The sequence below is a fragment of the Chenopodium album genome, chromosome 6, assembly GCF_948465745.1.
Source record: "Chenopodium album chromosome 6, dcCheAlbu1.1, whole genome shotgun sequence".
NCBI lineage: Eukaryota > Viridiplantae > Streptophyta > Magnoliopsida > Caryophyllales > Amaranthaceae > Chenopodium > Chenopodium album.
The window spans coordinates 56,210,730-56,234,316 of NC_137839.1; the positions used below are offsets into that span (position 1 = coordinate 56,210,730).

A 23,587-nucleotide genomic window follows, 5' to 3' on the forward strand; every position below is an offset into this window, starting at 1 on the left:
TTGAATTCAGTGTGAAGTTTATATGATGATGTAAATCGCACATTTCATAAGTTCAGTAATCTTAGGACCTAAGGTAGGTCATCGATTGCAATGAGAACTCGTCGATAAGTCATACAAAGATAAAATAATTATCGTCCTGTTACAATTTATGCCACCATTTCATCGATAAATCGTTCACGTAGTTGTAAATAACATGATTGTAAATGTTCAAAATACAAATACTTATCATAGATAGATCATTTATGAAAGTTATTAAAGTTATCTAGAATTAAATTAATTTAGAGTACATGATTAATACTTTATTTTTACTCCAATTATGATTAATCCTTTGTATTCTACATTTTATGGTTGATAAATGAGAAATTGCTACATATGCCCAAAATATGACAAGTGTCGAGTGGTAATTTGGTAAGAAGCCAAGGTATGTAGTTCATTTGTTTTGCTATATATAAACACCTTTCTTCTTATTCTTCTTGTTTATCCAGACCTTTTACTAAAAAAAACTAATTATAAAATTTACAAACATGGCACCATCCAAGAAGCGTTCCCGCCTCACTTTGCCTTCGATAACTTGCGCAGGTGAGTCTTCAGGTAGCCAGCCGCAAGGCCCCCCACTGCCTGCGCTTACCTCCCAAGCACAGCAACAATCTATTGTACCTCTACCTCTCCGACCACCTCCGAATAGGAGGAGGTCCAAAAGACGACCTCGTCGGATACCGATTGTTGTTGGCTTACGTGCTTTACGACCAAGAATTCGCTTCATCAGCAGGGAGGAATCTTTGCGGCTCCCACGAGCCTTCATGATTCCTAGCTTTGCACGAACACTATCTCAACGAATGAATGTTGATACTACGGGTATCCCCGTTGAAGCTGAAATGCGGGTCTACAATGGGGATGTCGATACTTCTGACTCTGATGATGAACCTGAACCTAATATCAGGGAACCCGCGCCTGATATTGATATGGACCTTCTTCAGCATCCAAATATTGAAAAAGAAGTTCCAAGACATTCAATATTGGTGAAGAGCGAAGAACCAGGTGATCTTGGAGTCATATATGAGATTGCTGATAATGAAACCTTCATGGGAATCTACAGAGACTACTCATCAAAGATAGACATTGGACTTCATCAAATGAAATTGTTCAAGCTTGGTAACCTTATCGTGCGCCATGCTACACCAGCAACTACGGGTGTTCAAACTGGGGATGTGTTGTTGGTTCATGGACTGGTATTTCTTATTTATTTTTTTGTTATTATTTTATTATGTTTTCTTTTTATTTTATGTTAATATGTTTTGTTTAAATTAATTATCCCAATATTGCACTAAGATCCATTTAATTTAATTTGTTTTTTACGACCTAATTATATTTAAGAACGTGAATGGAATAGAGACTTTGTTTTATTTTTCAGCAAATAACTTTATATTATAACTTTTCATGATAACTTTTCAAAGAAAAAAGAAATAAATATATACATTTTGGGATAAAGAATTTTGAGAAGTAGGGTTTTTTTAGCAGTGGACCTATGTTGATGGGCCAATCACATCATAATATGGATGGTCAAAGCCCAAAACTTATACCCTTTTATTATATGTTACCAGCTAGGATGGTGAAAGCCCAATTGTTATACCCATTTGAAAATACAATATTCTCCTTTTGATTTATTGATTTGTTAATTAATCAAAATTAATTTTTTTTTCTAAAAAATGAGTATGTTTATTTTGTTTAAAAATAACTTAAGTCAACATTGATACACGTAATTTATATGACTAGGTGGGCGTAGTGAACCTTGATATAAGAATCAAAAGTTTACTATTGTTGATATATCGAGGGATCCTATGGAACAGAGGGTCAAATGTCGTATCCACACTTTCATGAATCGAGTGTTCTTCGTGTGGGCAAACAGGATTGGAGCTGACCCATCAAACATCACACTTATGCATGAGAGGAAGTACTTAAAGCCAAGCCAGACCGTGAGCAATGCCGGGATTCGTAACAATGATAAGGTGGTGGCTTTCAATAATGCTTACTAAGTTGGATGCGGACTAGGTCCACCCTTTTGGAAGTGTTAAGGAAAATGTGAACCTCGAGAATCATGGACTTCATTGACATCCATCTTCTTTTGCTGTATTAAATGGTGGGTAGTATCCTTGTAGGTTTGAAGTTGATTAGATAATTTGTAGTCTGATGTTAGTACACCCATATGTGTTAGTACTCAACTTTTGGTAAATTTGGATATGAACTTTTGTAATATATTATCATGTAGATGGGATGTTACTCTTTATTTTGGTAACTTTGCCTTTTGTGATTGGTATAATTTTGATTCTCGGTAACTTTGCCTATTGTGATTGGTAAAATTTTGATTTTGTTTCAATTATTTTGATTGTTGGTGGAATTTGAAATAAGTACACATCATATTTGATAATTGATCTGGTTAGAATTTGAAATAATCATTGAAATTAAATTGATCTCATTAGAATTTGAAATAATCATTTGAAATAGTTTCGGGTAAGTAGTTGAGTTGAGTTGCAGTTAAATATGATTAGTTAGAGTACACATCATAAACTAATTTTGGTAGTATTACTTATATATGGATTATGATCTCGGAAAGAATTTAATTAAATAATCATATACTGTACAATATTTTTGGATAAAAGTTGGGCATTTTGCCATTTGGGTAAACTAGTCAAATGGGTGTAAAAGCTATTTGGCCCATATTATAAAATGGTCCATATTTAATAATATCAAATGGGTCCATATTATAAAATGGTCCATACTTAAATGCAACTCATATTGAAACAAATGGGTCTAAAATGGGTGTATAAGCTTTTTGGGCCCATATTATAAAATGGTCCATATTTAAAAATATCAAATAGGTCCATATTATAAAATGGTCCATACTAAAATGCAACCCAAATTGAAACAAATGGGTCTAAAATGGGTGTATGAGCTTTTTGGGCCCATATTATAAAATGGTCCATATTTAAAAATATCAAATGGGTCCATACTTAAATGGTCCATACTTAAATGCAACCCATATTGAAACAAATGGGTCTAAAATGGGTGTATAAGCTTTTTGGGCCCATATTAAAATGTTTATATTTAAAAAACATAACAATTTAAATACAATCCATACTTAAATACTGCCCATATATAAACAAATGGGTCCAAAATGTAGTCCAAAATATTGGGAAATCTTTTTTGCCCATTACAATGGATATATAAGACTACAATTACACAATAGCCCATTACAATTACACTTAGACCTGACAAATGGGTCATTCGGGTCGGGTATGGGTCGGGTCATTTCGGGTCGGGTCAAGTTCGGGTCAAAAGATTATTGGGTCAAGTTCGGGTCGGGTCGGGTCATTTCGGGTTTCGGGTTGATTCCGGGTCGACTGATAATCGGGTCGGGTCGGGTATCGGGTCAACAATTCAGGTCGAGTTCGGGTCGGGTCAAGTTTGGGTTGGGTCAGGTCAATTTTCGGGTCGGGTCAGTTTGGGTCAAGTCAATTTTCGGGTCCAATTTTCGGGTCAACTTCGGGTCGGGTTAACATCTAGTCAAGTCATATTCGGGTGATTCATTGGGTTAAATTCAACTCTGTATATATATTTATTTATTTTTTGACGAAAAACTCACTATATTTATTAAGGCTATTTTTTTCATGGATTATAGTAATTGTTTGACTTTTATTAACCTTTTTTTTTTTTGTGTGTGTTTAGAACTTTAGGCTGAGAATCACTTTCAGGATCTCCTGAAACTAAGAAGGATGCTCTAACTAATTGAGTTATACCTCACTCTCTTATTGATCTTAGTTTTAATACGTACTCTTATTATCATTGTCATTGTTGTAATAATTTCTTTGAATTATTCTTATACTCCATTCGTCCCAAATTACTCTTAACGATTTGACATTTTGCACTATTCACACATCTCACTTTGACCATCTTTTTTAGCTATTATATGAAAGTCAATGTAGTCAGGTAAGATGTTGTTGGGTCTATTTTAATGTATAATTTCCTAATATAAACTTTTTATACTACCTCCGTTAACTTTTATTTGTAACTTTGGGGTATTATTTGTGAGATATAAAATATTCCAAAATTGCAAATAAAAGTTAACGGAGGTAGTAACTTATATAATAATTTACTAAAGAAGTTAAAGGTCGGGTCATTTTCGGGTCGGGTCAACTTCGGGTCTCGGGTCAACTTCGGGTCGGGTCGTTTCGGGTCTCGGGTCAACTTCGGGTCGGGTCATCTCGGGTCGGGTCATTTCGGGTTTCGGGTCAAGGTCGGGTCAGTTCCACTTCGGGTCGGGTATGGGTCGGGTCGGGTTAATTCGGGTTTTGGGTCAATTTCGGGTCACTGGTTTCGGGTCGATTTCGGGTCATGGGTCGGGTCATTGGGGTCGGGTCATCGGGTCTGGGTCAGGATTACCAGGTCTAATTACACTATAGCATAAAACACCCCATATGGCCACCACATTAGAACTCAAATGAATGGGTTGGAGATGACACCTCAATCACACGTTTATATCGTTTCCTTTTCACGACAGTATCACCATCCTTTGTTGCGCGCTTTCTGTTTCCATTACTGGTTGTAGCAGCCTTGCCTCCGTTACACCTCTTACCGCATTTTTTGTTTCCCTGAATTCATAACCCAAAAATAAAAGACAACAAAATCATTACCTCAATAACACACACTAACATAAACATAATAAAAAAAATATTAACAAAACAACTGACTTGATTCTTGGGAAGCACATTTGGAACTTCATGTCCACGTGAAACATTTTTTTTGGTAGCAACCGGTTTACATTTAGGCAACTTGAAACCTGTCTCTGCCAACGACTTGTTCCTACTTCCCTTAGGACGACCCCTTGGCCTCTTCAAAGACTTTGGATCCTTCACAATATTGGTGTTGTTGGACTGAAAACATACCTCCATCAACGAAGGGAAATCTGATCCAGCAGCCTCATGCCCTATCACGAAGCCTAATGTAGGAGTACTACCATGTTGTTTCTGTTGACTGTTGGATCCAATTTCAGAAGGTGGAGGTAATTCCGAACAGTCAATTAATTGTCTGTTCCTAAACTTCTCCCTGCTTTCTTTGACATCATTTTTTAACTTAGCTAAATTGTTCATAACAATTTCAACTGTTGCATCATCGGTCGTAGCTGCATCGTCAAACACGGCCTCATACTAAGACAACATCAAGTTGAACCTCTTCACTTCAATACTTTTGGTGGGGTCATGATATGGCACTACGACCCAGACATGCTTCCTTGGCTAGTCTTTCCTCCACCGATCAAGGATGTACTTCTTAGGCAAATCATTGACGTAATTTTGATCAAGTACACGAATGCAGTGTTTGCAAAGGATGCCAAATGTTTCAAACTTGCAACAGTCACATTTTACTTCTTTTGTGACAGAATTAAATGTCATAGAGTACAACCTTCTCATCTCCGTGTTTTTCCTCGCTACAACCTTCGGGAACAATCCAGACCCTATCCTCCATCACATACTCCCAATTAGTTTCATTTATTTGTCGATGAAAGTGATGAACAACGTACAACATGCGTGCGCAATCCTGTTGCACTTCTTGAAATTTTGCATCGGTATACAGTTTTTGGAATAACTCTTCAAGCCTAAAACCACTAACTAGCCTCCTCACATACTTCATCCCCTTGTCATCTGCAGTTGTTTCATCTTCGACACGCTTCTCCATAGCTTTGCAATACTGTTGCGGAAACTCAAATAATTTGGTTTTCCTTGTAACAAATCCATAGAAAAAACTGTTGATGCTTTCCACCCGTTGGGTGGTCTTCATACCTGCCCAAAAATAATCTTTCATGAAGGTTGGCACCCACATGTGCCTCTCATCATACAAACCCTCCAACCAATCATTTCCCTCAAGGTCATACTCTTTCATTAAAGAACACCAACTACTTTCAAACTCTTCTGTCGTAAAGCTCTCGTATATGACGGCCTTTAAGGGATTTTTGAAATCATGGTATCTGCTCAAACATTACAAAATTAATGAAAAAACCTTGACATAAATGGAATTGATATTTGGTACATGTTAGATCAGTAGGTGTTGCTAGGTTGAGTTATAGAGAGCTATAAAAGCAATGATGCGACATAGATTTGCTAAAATACACATGACACCCTTTGATTATTAACCTAAATTTATAAGGCAAATCTTGTATAATTTCCCTAACATCCTCAATAATTATATCTCTATCAATTAAACAAATGATAGTGATATAATTATTGGAAGATGGTTGATGGTGTTAAACAGTTTACACCGCGAAAAGCAAACAAAATCAATTAGATTGCCAGCAATTAACCATCAAATCTATATTGTAGAAAAATAATATAGTCTACCAAGGGCTGAAACAAAAGAGCACCAGTGTATGGTAAGCTATAAAATATCCACCATTAAGGGTCTAAATTCTATAACAGTTCAATATGCTTCATAAAAAAATTAATATTAATATTGAATAACATAAATTGTTTTACAATCTTTATAATCGCATGCTTTGTCATCATGATTTTATCTATTTCCCAATTACATATTACATAAAGTTCAAGATTAGCCTCCAACAAAAAATGTATTTCTTTGTAGTTCATTTATGTGTACTTAGAAAAGAGAAAGGTCAGATGCATGTTCTTATTTATGTATTAGCAACCAACTATAACAAAGAATATACGTAACCAGCAACCATATAGGGATAATCAATTTTAAACGAAACTAATAAACATTGAAACATACACAACAAGGATAAGTGAACAACTTACAACTTCAGCTTCCCAAGTTTCTCTAGCAGTTTCTTCAAAATATGCCAAATGCACCATCTGTGCCTAGAACTGAGCATAACTTCAGCCAATGCTCTACGCATTGCAGGTGCTTGATCAGTGAGTATTTCCCGGGGTGGTTTATTGTTCATGTCCAACAACCACTACTTAAACACCCATGTATAAGTCTCTGTGGTTTCATGAGAAACAAGAGCACATCCAAGCAGGATGGATTGGCCGTGATGGTTGACCCCCACAAAATTAGCAAACGACAACTCATACTTGTTCGTCAAGTACGTTGCATCAAAGCAAACCGCATCACCAAATTCCTCATAAGCAACACGGCTACGAGCATCAACCCACATAACGTCTTTCAATCGACCCTCTTCATCTAACCGAATAGCATGATAAAAATTTTGGTTGTCCCGTTGCATGTATTGAAAGTACCTCATCATGGCTGCAGCATCTACGAGGCTCTAACACAAGGACACCCCTATTACTAGAATGTATGGTGTCAACTGTTTGAACAGTACCAATGGGTGGTGACATAACAGCAGTGCAAGTTTCTACATAATCTGGAACCAGTGAAGTTCCACTCTGGGGAGTAATGCATTCATTTTCAAGAATCAGAACCAATGGGGATGTATTAGGACTACTACAAGAGTCATTTTGCATAAATGCCATAGAATCACTCAAATCACCATCAATTGCATCCATTTTTTCCTACATTCACAAATAAACCATAACTAAGAAACAAAATTATTTCCACACTGCAATTGCAGACCAAAAATAAAACAACAGAAGATTCAGCTACAACATCCAAACAAAATTTAGGTAATAAGTGCACAATCAAACATTCTTTAAGTCCTTAAACTCAAGCACACTAAAATGGAGTACAAAATCAAACCAAAAGAAAATGCAAACTCAAGTAATTGAAACACCAAATCATTATGCAGTTGCATTGCAATGGAGTGCTTGATAAAACAAAAATTGAATGCAAGCTAAGCTCATTAAATCACCAGAATTAAAACTCAACCAAAACAAACGAAACCAATTCAGCTAACTATAGTAAACTCTAACCAAACACCAACCAAAATCACCATCAATTCAGCGATTAATTCACCAAATAACACCAAAATCAGTAATTTTAAACTTCAATCAAACAATTACAACCAAATATGTCCGTAAATTTTGATTTATTTATTGTTAAATTTTTCAGGGTACAAGAGACCCGAAATTACGCACCTTAAACAAGACGACGAGAGTAGATTCACCAATCACTAAGCTAAGCAAAGCTAATTCAAACACCATAACTACCGCCGTCGGTCGTCGTCGGTCGTCGACCTATGAGTCTCTCCAGTTCAGGATCTATGACATTTTTTACACTTAAACTTCTTACCCTTCAAAACTTCAACATAACGACGTTAACAAATGTAGTGTGCATTTCCACTTGCCAACTCACCTACCCAAATTTAAAAATAATATTAAATTGCAAATTAATGCACTTATTTACGCTTATTGCCATTTGAGTTACATTTGTTGTTACTCATAATGAGTAACCGGGACAAGCTCTGAATTTTGATGTTCAATTATATTTACAAAATTTTACAATGATATTATTTTTATAAAACCACTAGTATATTTAACTTTATTTTGTTATAATTTTTTATATATAGACAATGATCCGGGGAATCGCCCAGGCCAAAAAACTAGTTTACAAATTAAAAATTTGACAAATTGTAGAAGTCACAAAGAGCCACAAGTTGTTAATAAAATTAGAGCTGACAAACGTGTTGTGTCGCGCTCGTGTTCGTGTTTGAAGATAAATGGGTTGAGCAACCTCAACATTATTAACTAATCATCTTTGTTGACTTATTTAATTAAACATGTCATAAATCCTTGATAGCTGACACAAACCTATATTTTGTGTCCAATATGTATTTTGTATCGCATTGTTGTGAACTAAAATATATGTTTGCTCCCGTTAGAATAATTACGAACGTACATCACTTTGACTTCTGCCTAGAGTTGTCAGTTTCTAACTCGAATTGAACCGTTAAAATCAACTGTTTCAAACCGATTCAAAAGGAATTGAACTGTTAAAAATCCATTTTTTGGAAATCGAAAACTAGCCCGACATAATTTTTTCTAACTCGAAACTTGATTGAAACGAATTTGTGCGTACCGTTACTAACCCGACCCATCATCAAGCTAAGCCATTACAACCGAAATTGACAACAATCTTAACTGAATGCGTCTAAGCCTGATAGCAACCCTACCCATTTTAAACCGAAAGCGTTTAAACCCGGCAAAAATCCTATAAACCTAAACCGGTCCAACCCATAACCCGTTGTGATCGAACCGTGTCTAACCCATAATTGGTTGAGACTAAACTGTTAACGACCTATAACCTGTTGAGACCGAACCGTTTACGATCGGTAACTTGTTATGATTAAGTCGTTTACAACTCGTAGCCTAATATGTGTTATGATATGATCCTTTTCAACCCACTACTCGATTAACCTAACTTATTTACGACTTTACTTTATTATAACATGGTCCGTTCCTACCATTAATTGACTAACTCGATTCGATAATGATTCGACTCGATTTTAACCCAATATGATTTAAAATGAAACCCACTTAAAATTGTGTAAACCCGTTTTAAAACCGACCAAGTTCAATTCAAACCGATTATGACCTTAACCGATCATAATGATAGGGCCCGATTTCACCCGATCTGTTTTAAACAGAAAGCCATTTTCAAACCGACCCAGATTAACCCAAATTGATCATGACCCAAACCGCTTACAACCCGACCCGATTGTGAATCGATCTGGTTTGAATCAAACCCAATTTAAACTAGATAAACCCGTTTTCAAAACCGACCCAGTTCAACCCAAACTAATTTTGACCGAACCAACTACAATCCTACCCGAAAAGAAACCGCAATAAAATAATAAAAAAACCAAGCTGAACAGATCTGATGATTTTCAAACCCAAACCGACCTGCTAATCATTTCAACCTGTTATAACTGACCTGTTATAACCCAAAATTGATAAACTCAACCAAAATCCGAATTGTTTACACACACCCCTACTTCTGCCATATAATATATCTCCCCCAACGGCCCTACCAACAAAAAAAAAAAAACAAAAAAAAAAAAAAAAAAAAAAAAAAAAAATCAGAAAATCACAATTCACGTGGTACATACGTAGTATATTTTTTGTGGCTACACAAAATACACTGAGATTAGTGGTATTAATGCAGTGTTAGTGGTCGATAATTCCAGAGTTTGAATCTGCTGAGTTGAACGCCTGAAAGGAGAAAGCGGAGACCTCTTACTCCATCTCTGCCGATCCTCTCTTCAGCTTTACCATGTCTGACGAACCATTTCTCACTCGTTGGAGTTTTCAGGTTAATTCCTACTCAAATTTTAGTTTGTATTATTAAATTTTATTCGGGTTTAATTGCTCAACAATTGCTTTGATTTTGACTTTTTTTTTTTCATTGAGTTTGGTTGTGATTTTGGAAATTTTGATGTTCGTGAAAATGTGGGGTTTTAATATGATGTTTGTATTTGTATTTGTTATGATCATCATGAATTGTTTGTTGTTTGATTCTTGGAAAAAAATGGTATAGTTTGACTAATGTAGTTGCCTTGAATATTGGTTGGTTGGTTGGTGCTTGAATTTTTGGGAATTTGGGGTTTTTTTCACTAGGATTTAAAGTTTTTTTATGATGCGAAGTTTGGAAGGAAGAGAGAGCCGAAGCCGGAGGAGGAGGATGCTGCAATGGCTAGTCAGAGCAACGGGAATACAGCAACCAATGGAGGGACTGCGACTCAGAATGGTGGGAGAAAGCGCGAGCTTGCCGTTTACGAGCAGTATAGGAATCAGGTCATATTCTTGTTTGAAATTATGTACATTGTATTAGTATCTATAATCTTTGTTTGTGATAATGTTTGGTGTTTACATTGATTGATAGAGTTGGCATGTATAATGATTTCAAGAGCCACGATTATACATTGATTGATGTCTTCACAAAATGAGTATATTATCTCTTACAATTTGTGGTTCTTCTTAGATGTTTGATAAAGTTGATTTTGTTTCATATTGATAGGCTAGTAATGGGACACCCTCAAATGAAGTTTCGGCAAATGGTGCTCAGGATAATATTGTGTAAGATTTTTTTGCTTACTTGTTTGATTATAACTCTATATTTCGTCTTAGATGTACCAGACAATTAGGCAAAATTGTTGAATTAAGGGTTCTTGTCTACTTCTAAGAGTTCAAACGATGCCCTTGTTGCTTAGAGGATGAAGTACTATTTGGCATTGCTAACAGTGACTCATACTCATACCACATCATAATGCTATAAATCTTGCTAATTTACTGCCCAAGTGCATCTATTTTAGTGCTATAATTGCTGTTCATGTAGCAATGCTTTGACTTATTCTGGTAGTTACTTCTATCAGTTATATAGTTGTATTAAATTATTCTAGTCATGATGTTCATCATATCTATTTTGTCTAATTTAAGCTATAATTTAAACTGTGTCACTAACAAAGATGTAAGTAAATATATAGAGAAAAAAAATTAGAAGAAGATGCATGATCAAAATTTGGACCCAAACTTCATTAAATTAGTCACATTTAACAAATGTTATTACTATGCTTATGTGGTTGATGAAATGGGTAATGATAGTTATTCGCTCTTGGTCTTGGATTCTCCTCATGACTTGAGTTAGGGATCATTTACTTGCATTATTGAATTCGAATCTACTTGTGCACTCTTGCCATGGTAGAGATTGTTCTTTAGTCTCAAGTTTGGTATCACTTTGTGGTCGTGGGTTTAAAGAATAAAGGGACACTGTGTGTATTGCTCCTTTTTGTAGATGCAAACTATGCCATGAATTGTGTACTTGTTTGCTAGTTAATTACGCATGCCCTTCAATAAAAAGAATATACAAGATTAATTAATAAACCACTTAATATTGTACTTGTTGCCAATTTCTCTGAATACCCAATTTTATTCCATGTCTCAAATGTTCTCAGTTTGAAGCTACACATGTCCTTATCTGAGGTTTAAAATTATGTACGCCCTTCAACAAAGAGAATATACGTAACTAATTAATGAACTTGTTGAATTTAATTTTTATTTTGAGTTCCTCTGTGGCCCTGAATACCCTATTTAAATTTTCTCATCTTAAATTTCCTCATTTTGAAGCTACTATTATTTGGTTTGAATGGTTTCTTTAGGCTATTTTTGTTGATCCATTATCAACCCATATGTGTTACATGAATTTAATAGTTTGAATTTTTTTAACAATCAATTCCATTCAACTTGTGTTTTATCAAAGTGTTATGTCTATCGAAATCCAGAAATGTAATTGCTCTTTTTTTTTATCTCAATGTGCTTTCCATTTTATTTTTCTTGCTTCCCAGGCAGAAGCCCATGCTTCCTCCATTTGAAGATGCAGAAACACGTAACCTAGCAGAAAGTCTATGCAGGTGGCATTCAATTTTCAGTTTATAATCTTTTATGCTCTCTAATTTTTTTTTTTTTTAAATTTAATTTTACATATATATTCAAATTTTTTACAAAGAATCAGGAGTGTTCATTTATTTAACTTGACTTTAGTGTCGTAATAATGAAAAATGTGATACTGTGACACTTTTTTTTGTCTCATATACAATGGAAGCAGTATGTATAATAGTTAAAAATAAAAATATAAAAAAAATAAATTTTGACACAAGCTAAAAATAAAAAAATGTGTGTAGCTTAATGTCTTTTTTTTTTTTTTTATTTAAAAAAAAAAAAAAAAAAAAAAAACTTTTTAGCATTTTATAGGACGCTTTGCTCATTGCAACCTTTACAAAATTAGATTGTCATTTACAGCCTTAAAAATTAATACATTTAAATTTTATACCATGTAATAACTATTTTTGATGGTTGATTCTAAAATATGTCATTTGTATTTCTACCATTTCACTGATTGACACGATAGCATCATGAACGCCATCAATGAAGTCGTTTATTGGAATTATACTCCTAAAAACTCTAACAAGTATCAAATTCAAATGACTTTGTATAATTTATTTTTAGCAAGGTAGTAATTGACCAAGTCACTTGTACAAAAGCTATAAGTGACAAGTTTTCCTTTAAAAAAATGATATTAAGCATCTCCTGTTTTAATTTTTTTTTTCTTTTTATATTATCCTGATTTCATTATTTTATAAATGAAGCCACTTGTATGACTATGGGTCAAAGGTCATGATGTAATTGTTGTGCTTGTGTACAGGGACATTATTCGCGGGAGTCAAGATGTCAATTGGGAGAGCATAAAGGGTCTTGAGACTGCTAAACGTCTTCTTAAAGAAGCAGTTGTCATGCCTATCAAATATCCTAAGTAAGTCTTGAATAACACGTATGGCTTAGAGAATTCTAAACCTTTTAATTAATTGCGTGTATTATAGGTGTGATATTATATCCTTTAATGCTGCCTAGAATTATTGATAGGCAAATGGATGTTCTGATGTGATGATGTATTTTTAGCTATAATAAGCTAAATTAAATGCTTGATCTCCACTCTTAACTTGGAAATAACGGGTACTTTTGACATTTATCATTGGTAGCCAATTTTTTTCCCCGTTTTGTATTGAACTTCTACGATTTTTTAAACGTAGCATTAATGATGATTTGTGGTTGTAGTTCTATTCATTCTAACTTATTTTAAACCAAGGCTAACATTTCAATTATTTTTGAAAAAATAAGAACTTATCCTTCTCTCTCTCTCTCTCTCTCTCTCTCTCTCTCTCTCTCCTCAACGATGACTCTGCAACTCTTCCCAACTGTATTAATGGAAAACCCAGCTTTCAAGAACATAAATGGCGGCAAAGTTATCCAGATGAAAGCAAACTGAGTTACCTGCCCAAGACATATAGCAGCTATAGTCCAAGTCTGGCACCATCCATTACAATGACACATAAGAAGAGTCCATAGGTAAGTAGCTCCTTCAGTCACATCCTAGACTAGAGCACAACTCGGGGCCACGATGTTGCAAGTACAATCTCTTAGGGTTTGCATTTGTACCAGTATTGTAACCTAGGGTAATACTCTGCTACTCATCATTTGGCGGGTGCGAAGCAAATTCTGGGTCACCTGTCTCATGAAACTTTTCATAATCAATGGTGCCTTTGCTCAATGTTTATTGTAGTCCTTTAGGATCACAACTTTTATCAGCTATGACAATTAATTGGTGGCTTAAAGTTCCCTTCGCTGTTATCAGCCACAATAATATGCTTCCTTTGCCAAAGTAATGAATTCTTGGACGACTTCTGATGCAAAATGGCCAAGCAAGAAAGCAATGGCCTATGTATTAAGTATATTGACTGTGTTCAATACAATCAATTATATGTCCTGGAATGTTTGGAGGGTTTATGATACCTATTAGTAAAAATTTGACAAATTCAAAGATATTATAAATGATGATACATGTGAATTGTTTGAGGATATGCCTTAGAAATTTGCTTTTGCTTACTATGCGTTGATTTCTTCTTTTATTCACTTTGTTCAGAGTTTAAGGAGAGAAAAAAATTTGGGTTTTGGAGTAGTGGTGAACTGGTGATGGTGTCATGGTGGTGGGCAGGGAGAGAGGAGAGAGAAGAGGATTGCGACTGATGGTGGGTGAAATATTTAATTGTGGAGAGTGAAAATGTAAGATTTGTAAATGGTGGTAAAGTTGAGTTATGAAGAGAGAAGTGGGGATAAAGAGAAGAATTAATGAGTTAACTATGGTTAGTGTTGGTTCGGTTTAACAGAAAAATTAAACAAAAACTTTCATTACTTATTTAATGTAAAAAATCAAAAGGCTTCCTATTGTAATTGGAAAAAAAAAGGCTAATAATGATTAAAGTCAAAAGTATAGACTGTAAATGTGGAATTTTCTTAATTTACATGCTAGTAAGTATTTTGGTTAAAGTAGGCTTATAAGTTGTGCATAGGGTGAAGGGAGTATAAGTGTAGATATTATTTCCTCCGCCACGGATTTGTAGCACCACCTACCTTATTATGCTTTCCCAGATTACTTGCTAGAATTTGTAAAAGGAAAGAACCCAAAAATTTTATTCCATTATTTCTCACTTGCTTTAAACCATTTTAGTTGATACTTTCTAAATAAAGATGAGATTAAAAATTTGTCCCTCACACTCTAAACTTTAAATAAGCCCGGTTCACATTAATTTATTGTGGCCATTTATCAAGGGAACTATGTTTAAATGTTGCTATGTAAACTTTAAGGGTACTGTGTTAAAATAAAGATTATTTTGTTAAAATAAAAGTCATAGGGTTATAACAAAAGTCAAGAGATTAATATATTTTGTAATGAAAGTTTTAATATACTAGTTAATAATTTAATATGAATAATAAAGCTCAATTCAATAATAACATTGGTTGGCACATTATTGTGGACGTGAGGTCCAAACAAGTTTTAATAAAGGTCACTATGTTAAATTATGGTCACTATATTCAACATAATGTCGATTGACATGTGTGGACCTCAGGTTCACAATAATATTATTGTGAATCCAAACTAGTTTTTTCCTCCTCACACCCCTTTTAAAAGCTATGGCTTAATTTCCTCTAACTATAACTGGAAATTGAAAAATATTCCAATGCAAACTAACTAAATTTAATTAAATTGTCAATTGTTTTCATAAAAATTTGTGCCTTTCAAATTAGTGTGTCCTGGAGTACGAGACAAAGGGAGTATCTTATTGGTTCTTTTGCACTTAAAAAGTTGCAAAGCTTTTTTCCACTGATTTTCTTTGTAATGTACCTGAATCATTGGATTATATGCTATTAATCATTGTAATTGTTGAATGTTGCGATCTGTGTATAGTTGCTACCTGCCTCTATTATTATCTAATGATGTTATTTATACAAGTCTGTTGTAAAATATGGCTTTCCTATGTCACTCTGTGAATTTGACGGATGCATTTCAAAATAATTCTACTTTTTTTTTTTTTCTGCCTAATGCAAATATACCCATTATTTCTATTTATGAATGTTACACTTTACCATAACTATTATCTAATTAGAATATGTACCCTTTAGACACTGGCCATTATCTTCAAGTTAACTGTTGCTATTTAGAAATTTCTTCATGGGTTAAAAAATGTCTACAAATGCAATTTTCCTACTGATAAGTTGAAGTCCATGAATATCAAATTGACTCTCTTCTGTAGCGTTAGAAAGAAAATGTTAGTCGTACATAGTTCTACATTATTAATCAAATAACCTAATTAATACTAATGCAGCTGGACCTCTCTTGAAAGATGATGTTCTATTTCCGATTCATATTTCACATATGCTGATTGTTGTTGGCTTGTTTCAAGGTATTTCACTGGACTATTATCTCCATGGAAGGGCATACTTCTGTTTGGCCCCCCAGGAACAGGAAAAGTAAGAAAAACTTCTGACTTGGGTTTTCTCAGTCTGCTTGATTATATTGTATGCTTTTGACCCTTCCGTAGTCTGTAGTTTTCATGTTGCTATTGCTTTGGGAATTAACGTTAAATGCATGGTGCTCAGCTAAGTAGTTTCCCTTGTGGTTTTTTAATGAATTGCAACTTCATAATTTATTTTCTCTTCATTTATAAGAATTTTGTTTTTTTTTTTTTTTTTTATCGAATTTAATTTCTTTCTCTCTTTTGTGCAACTCAATTGGCATACCTTTTTTTATTTTTATTTTATTTTATTTTATTTATTTATTTTTTTTCACTTTTGCCTCTCTTCTATGTCTGATTCACCTTTCGATGTGGGCAGACTATGCTGGCAAAGGCTGTCGCTACAGAGTGCAATACCACATTTTTCAATATTTCAGCATCATCTGTTGTTAGCAAATGGAGGGGTATGTGAGAGAACTTTTCTTGATTTATATCACATTTACGCTTTTCCTATTATACTAATTGAACTGGAGGCTAATTCTAGCTGGATAATGTAAAACCCTGTGATGAGTATGTAAATGACATATTAGAGTCTATGTTTCCTGCTTATCATGAAGCATCCTTTATAGTATTGAATTTGTTGTTTGACATTTTTGTATTGACACAGGTGACTCAGAGAAATTGGTGAAAGTACTTTTTGAGCTTGCCAGGCATCATGCACCATCTACTGTTTTCATAGATGAGATTGATTCAGTTATTAGTCATCGTGGCGAAGCACGTAGTGAGCATGAAGCTAGTAGGCGTTTGAAAACTGAGCTCCTCATACAGGTGATGTTTGTATGCAGAACTGTTTTGGTTCTTTAATTTCACTCATTACAGCTCTATGAGTCAACTTATAGAGCTACTTGTATTACTTTGTTGTTAACAGAATTTTCTTTCTGGTTTGCTTTTAGTCTACAAAATGTTATCACATAGAATAAAGTCAAAATCAAAATATATTAAGATCATTTTTTTGAAAAAGAGATAACATAAGCCTCATTTCTTTATTATAATAAATTAATAATTGCAGTAACTGTCACCTTTTAATAAATTGATGTACTAAGATTTGGCTCAGAACTTTTGTTTGAATTATTTTTCTTTCGAGTTTAAAGTTAACTCTTTTACTGGATTTTCTATCCCCCAAAGGCCCAAACTTTTCTTGTTTTTAGTTTGCTTTTATTTTTCAGAATTTTCTCTAGTCTCTGACTCTCTGTACTCAAACCATATATACAGCAAAAATCTTTTTCCAATGTATCTCCCACTGTTTTCCTCGGGCAGAGTTCCTATGACAAATGAAAGATGATAAGTAAATGAAAGGAAAGGAAGGAAGAATTTCTTAGCTATTTCATCCCACTTGTTTTCTTTATTGCTGTCTTACCTTCTCTTCACTCTCCTTGGAACCAATTTCTCCTCCAACAGATCCATTTCATCATAAGCTCAGTACAAGTCTACAAACGTTTAAGGAAGTCATTTTATGTTCAATGAATTAGGCCATAGGATTTGGAATATAACATATATGAAAATGGCCTCTTAATAAGAAATTCACTAGGCCCATATTGTATTGTGTGTGCTGGATTTATGTTTCTTGTCCCAAATGGTCAATATGGCTGCTTGCTCCTTTCAGATTTAGCAATCCACATAAGCCCTGTGAACATTGAAGGAGATTTCTTTTACTGATGTGTTGTGTGAAGAATGATTGTGTCTGTTCTCTGTGATTTCTGACGCCTTTCACAGCAATTTTTCTTTGCAATACTAATGTGGGTTACAATCAGTTCTTTCCATATAAACATGCTGAGGAATATGCTATATAGAAGCAGATTTCTTATCCTATATCCTCAAATAAATTTAAGATCTATTTTACTCTACCTATGGCAGATGGATGGCTTGAGCAAAAGCAACGAACTTGTTTTTGTCTTGGCTGCAACAAATCTTCCTTGGGAACTGGATGCAGCTATGCTACGGCGACTTGAGAAGAGAGTATCCTCTGTTGATTTGAATGTAGTTAATTTGTTGTTTCAGCAACTTTACTTTGTTCTGAATTAGTTCAACATTGGTTTTTGGAGCTGACTTTCTGAAATCTGAAGAGTACACAATGCTTGTCAAATATAATTAAAAAATAATAATTCTGTGTAGTTGAGAATTTAGGTCGTCTAAAATTGACAATCTACAGGCGGGAATGTGGGATCTTCGCACACTAGTAGATAGGTGTTTGGCACTTGCTCCTTTTTTCATACAACTTTACATTTTGTGTTTTATTGAGACTAAACTGCACAATGCCATAACAGTACCAGAGTTATTACTAAGCTTTCCTTGACAAGATTGGAAAAGATACTTGTACCCCTTCCTGACCCGGAAGCACGAAGAGGTATGTTTGAGGAACTTCTGCCATCAACACCTAATGATGATCAAGTTCCATATGATGTAATGGTGGAAAAAACCGAAGGATACTCAGGATCAGACATCAGATTGGTGTGCAAAGAGGCTGCCATGCAGCCACTTAGGCGATTGGTGACAGTCCTTGAACAGAAGACAGAAGTCATCCCTGAGGATGGTATGTAACTTTCCATACCTTTGGTCTTGATGCTCTGTTGCTTTTCAAAACAACTTCTGTTTCCTTTTTTTATCTTAACAATTACTTATTGCACAAATATTAAGAAATTAGCAGAGCGAGTGTTGATGTGGTGAGTGGGTGTAAGATTAAGTAGGTTTAACCGTTTAAGGAAGAGTATGAAAAAAAATGGGTGAGTGAAAAAAAGGAAATTTTGCGCATAACTACCATTTAAATGACCACTTTTGAGAACAACTACCATTTAAAATTTTCTTTTGAAAAAATTACCACAAAAACACAAAAAGTTTGAGTAGCACTACCACATTTATTGTTTCCGACAATAATCTCCGTTTTTGGGGCATACTTTAAAATTTTCCCTCAAAAAAACCCAAATTAAATGATAATATTGCACTACATTAACCCTTAATTGGATTATACAAATCAATTGCCCCAAATTCCCCAATTTCGTAAAGTCCATAATTCAATTTTTTGACCATAAACCCTAAATTTTAAGATTTAATTGAGAAATTAAATAAATTATAATGCAAAATTAAAGATAATTGACCTATAATTGTGTTTTACTATCGAAATCTCTTATTTTCTATACCACAATTGATTGAAATTTTATAAACTAGGTTTTCTCAACCGGAAATTCTTTCCGAAAAATAAAACGTGGTAGTGCTACTCAAAGTTTTTGTAACTTTTTGGTAGTTTTTTTAAAAGAAAATTTTAAATGGTAGTTGTTCTCAAAAGTGGTCATTTAAAAGGTAGTTGTTGGCAAAATTTCCTGAAAAAAATGATGGATAAACTAAGAGAGAGCGAGTGAAAAAAAATGTTAATACTGTGGCATAAGAGAGGTAAGGTAGTAAAAGTGATTTGTCAAAAATGGAATAAAGTGATAGGAACTTTATTAACCTATCAATATAGAAAGTTTAAGATTATTCAGAAACAGGGATGGCATTTCTTAAAATGCATGTGTTGTGTGACCATAATTTGTAGAGAGAGATTGGATTTTCCCTAGATGTAAAAATTGTTAGTGAACAGAATTGTTTTATTTTCCCCTTTATCTCCATGCAAGGTAATTGAAAGGTAAAGGGTAGGAGAGTAATTATATTGTATCAGATCTGAGAAGATTACTGATATTTTTACTGTAAGCTTGCCGAAAGCTTGTGTTAGGGCCAAAGTGCCAAACTGATATTTTTACTGTAAGCTTGCCGAAAGCTTGTGTTAGGGACTTGGAGGAGGCATGATGACTCATAACCTTGTATAAAATCTTATTAGAAATAGTGTCCTCTTTCTCCCAAATAAAATGCCTGTTTCTTTAGTGGAAAACAAATCTTATGTCTTCTACTCTAATCTAACGCCTAACATATAACATTTTCCGATTTGTGGAGGCAACTGGTTGGTTCAGGTAATATCATCCATATATACCTTATCACACTCCAATCTGTGGGGACAATTGGGATCATAGTACATGATGTAGTGGAAGAAAACCTTTGTATATTTTTGATCCCAAATTTGACAGAGTGGAAAATTTTGTCCACGACGCTTATTATGCTCTATGTACTCATTGATCTCCTATGCTTTTTCATGTAGAATTGCCTCCAGTTGGACCAATTGAACTCAAAGATATTGAACTGGCCTTGAAGAACACCCGTCCATCAGCTCATCTACATGCACACCGTTATGAGAAGTTTAACGAAGATTATGGGAGTCACATAATCCAATAAGAGCTACAACTCATATCATCAATACGTTGCACATTTGATCACAGTTGCGTTTCACTAGGGGCAAGTGCAGTTTGTATTTATGGCAGGTCGACTCAATTTCGTTAATGAGATTAACTTCAGCTGAATTTTATGGAGTTCCCACCTTGGTCTCAAGTTTGTGAATTGGGTTGACAATTCATTCCTTATTGTAGTTTTTGGTCCAAGATAAAGGCCGAAGGGTCAATAAATTGTTGTTTTTTATATAAAAAAAAAAAAAATCTCTTAAAAAATCATCAATTTATTCATGAAAATTTCTAAAATGTTTAGTGCTTATTTTTCTGATGTTGGATTCCTGTGATATCGATTATCGAATCCATTTAGGTTGCATTTTGGTATTAATTGAATTTTATGTATAGTTTCAACTGTAAAAATTGGAATATTCAAATTATTTTATTTTATTTTTTTGGTTTGGCAGTTGAAATTGAACTTTGTAGGAAGTAAATGTTACTCTTTTCTGTTACGAATTATTACTCTGAGCCATTCATCCTATTTCTGATGAGATGACTTTCAAATTTAATGAGTATAAGGGAGAACTTTTTAGAGCTCAGGTGAAACAATAACAAATGGTTATAATATAAAGAAAGAGGAAAAATTGTTGGGAATAATAACCTTTAATATCCTCAACAAGCCACTAGTAATTTGTCCGAGTTTTGTAAAATAGGGTTTAAAGTTTATCTTGTTTCAAGAGTACGACAAAAGGATGATTCTACTAGATCATTTTTCATATTGACGTGGCATGTTATGGTTGGTCAATTTTTTATTTATTTTTAAAAGATAGATTATACCATACATGTATGTATTGTTAAATATATGTATTTTTTTTTATAAAATACATAGTTATAGAATTATTTCTTTTTTTATTTTAAAAAATTATTTTCGAAATTCTTCCATGAGCGCACTTTCCGGATCTTCAATTGGAGCACAATTCGAAATGGTTGTTGCTATTGAAGGTCGAAATTATAGTAATTGGGTGATGAATTGCTGTAATTGATGGTGGATTGGAGGTCCTAATTGTCGCAATAGCTGCTGCGTTTTGGTGTTGTTGGTGAAGCTTGGATTGAAGGTGGTGGTTGTTGCTACGATTGGAGGTCGGAATTGCTGTAATTGGGTGGCGAATTGATGTAATTATCGGTGGATTGAAGTTCTAATTGTCGCAATTGGTGTTGTGTTTTGGTGTTGTTGGTGGAGTGTGAATTGAAGGTGGGTGTTGCTGCGATTGGAGGACGAAATTATTGTAATTGGGTAGTGAATTGATGTAATTGATGGTGGATTTGAGGTTCTAATTTTCACAATTGCTTCTGCGCTTTAGTGTTGGTGAATTGAAGCGGCGTGGACTGAAGGTGGTGGTTGCGTTGGTGATTGAAAATGGTGATGTTATGCGGTTGATAGCTGGGCGGGGGTGATTGATTGCGGGCTGAAGGATGCGGCAGATTGGGCTGTTGTAGCAGTGCGGTGGGTGGAGCGACGAGAAGGCTACTGGTGGCTGCTCTGCTGTCCGGCGATTGGAGGTAGTTGTATTGCTGCTTGGTGGTGCGGTAGTGGTGAGTTGTTGGGTTGCAGGCATCCGGTTTGGGAGTTTTTGTTGGTGGTGTAAAGGTAGGGGCACAAAGGGATTTTCATAATTATGATTAAGTATTTCTTAAAAAATACATGTATTCAAAAAAATACATAATATGAAAACAATTTAAATGTATTATGGACCTTAAAAATAATTCAAAATAATAAACAAAATATTTAATATGGGCCAATCAGATTTCACCACATTAGCATATTGTGATGCCATTTTTTAAGAATGACATTGTAGAATTTTTATACAACACAAAGTTTGTATTATCTCTACCTTATAAAAAGTAGGAGATCAATCTTATGAATAGTGTACGGACCATTTCTCTCAAAATGTTTGTTTACCTTCTTACCCCCATATGTAATTTTGTAATCTTTCTTTAAGACCCATTAATAATTAGAAATTAAATGAAGAATGGAATAACAATAAAGTTTAAACTTTTCTGTACTTAATTTAATGGGGGTTGTGGTTTAATTACATGAAAACATTAGTCACTAGACAATGAAAGGTTGTTGCTTTATGTGAGTTTTTTTTTCTTTATTTTGTGAAGGTCAAAATTAACGACTTATACATAATTGTGTTTTAAGGACATTGAACCTAATGAAATTAATCTATTATTGTGCTGAAGTAGATGTACTCGGAAAAAAGGAAAAGAAACTGACTACAGTGAAAAAGGGATGAAAGCAAGAAGGGATTCAAGGGAATTATAGGGCTGCATAAAGCTTATTTTATTGCAAAATCAAATTGTTAGAAGCATTTTGTCCGAGTTTATTTTCTGATTATTTTTTGAGCATTGTGAAATCATGTGTATCCTACTATGTATTGTGATGTACTTTTATAATGCTATACGATGTACCTTGTTGTTTCCAATTAGTTCAATGAGCCCGAAAGGTATATTAGTATCATAAATTTCTATATAAAGTGTTAGCACGTTTTTTTTTTCACTACTTAAATAAGGGTGTAGCTTATTGTATATGATTTCCCATAATATCCTACAACATCAAAGTCAAGATCCCTCAGCAGTAGACATTTTATTCCATGTGAAGTGCAAACACAAGCCTAAAAAAATTAAAGCAAAGAAATAGAAAGATTCTTTTATCGGTTCATTGACTCCATGTCAAGTGCAAACACAAGCCAAGGAAAATTAAGCCGAAAGGGCTGGCCACTCTGCGCGCAACACGCTTACTTCCCTAGTTCCTATAAAGTTTCATTATGTTTAAATGTTTAATTACCCTTACTTGAACACCCACTCGATCTAGTACCGCTCTCTCCTCAGTGCCTTCCCTTGACCCTTTCGTAGTGTTTCCTCTTCCCACCTAACACCACCACTACACCTGATAATCTTGACCCAAACTCGATGACCTGACAATCCTATCCCAGACTCGATGGCCTGACACAAATGACCCAACATATGACCCTAA

General features: G+C 34.4%; 1 protein-coding gene across 2 annotated transcripts; it reads left to right on the forward strand.

Annotated features, from left to right (window-relative positions):
* The first annotated feature begins 10,056 nt into the window (after positions 1-10,056).
* LOC145636101 (uncharacterized) lies at positions 10,057-20,820 on the forward strand. 2 transcript variants are annotated; one of them, XM_081687555.1, is made up of 11 exons: positions 10,057-10,215; positions 10,548-10,697; positions 10,921-10,979; positions 12,245-12,310; positions 13,102-13,209; positions 16,196-16,262; positions 16,626-16,710; positions 16,914-17,074; positions 18,161-18,262; positions 18,614-18,836; positions 20,430-20,820. In XM_081687555.1, exons 1-11 carry the CDS (start codon positions 10,177-10,179, stop codon positions 20,561-20,563), a joined length of 1,194 nt encoding a protein of 397 aa, XP_081543681.1. In that variant the 5' UTR covers positions 10,057-10,176; the 3' UTR covers positions 20,564-20,820. The 2 variants fall into 2 exon arrangements, with proteins under 2 accessions (XP_081543681.1, XP_081543680.1); XM_081687554.1 differs by having other exon boundaries at positions 10,071-10,215; positions 10,521-10,697.
* The last annotated feature ends 2,767 nt before the right edge of the window (positions 20,821-23,587 follow it).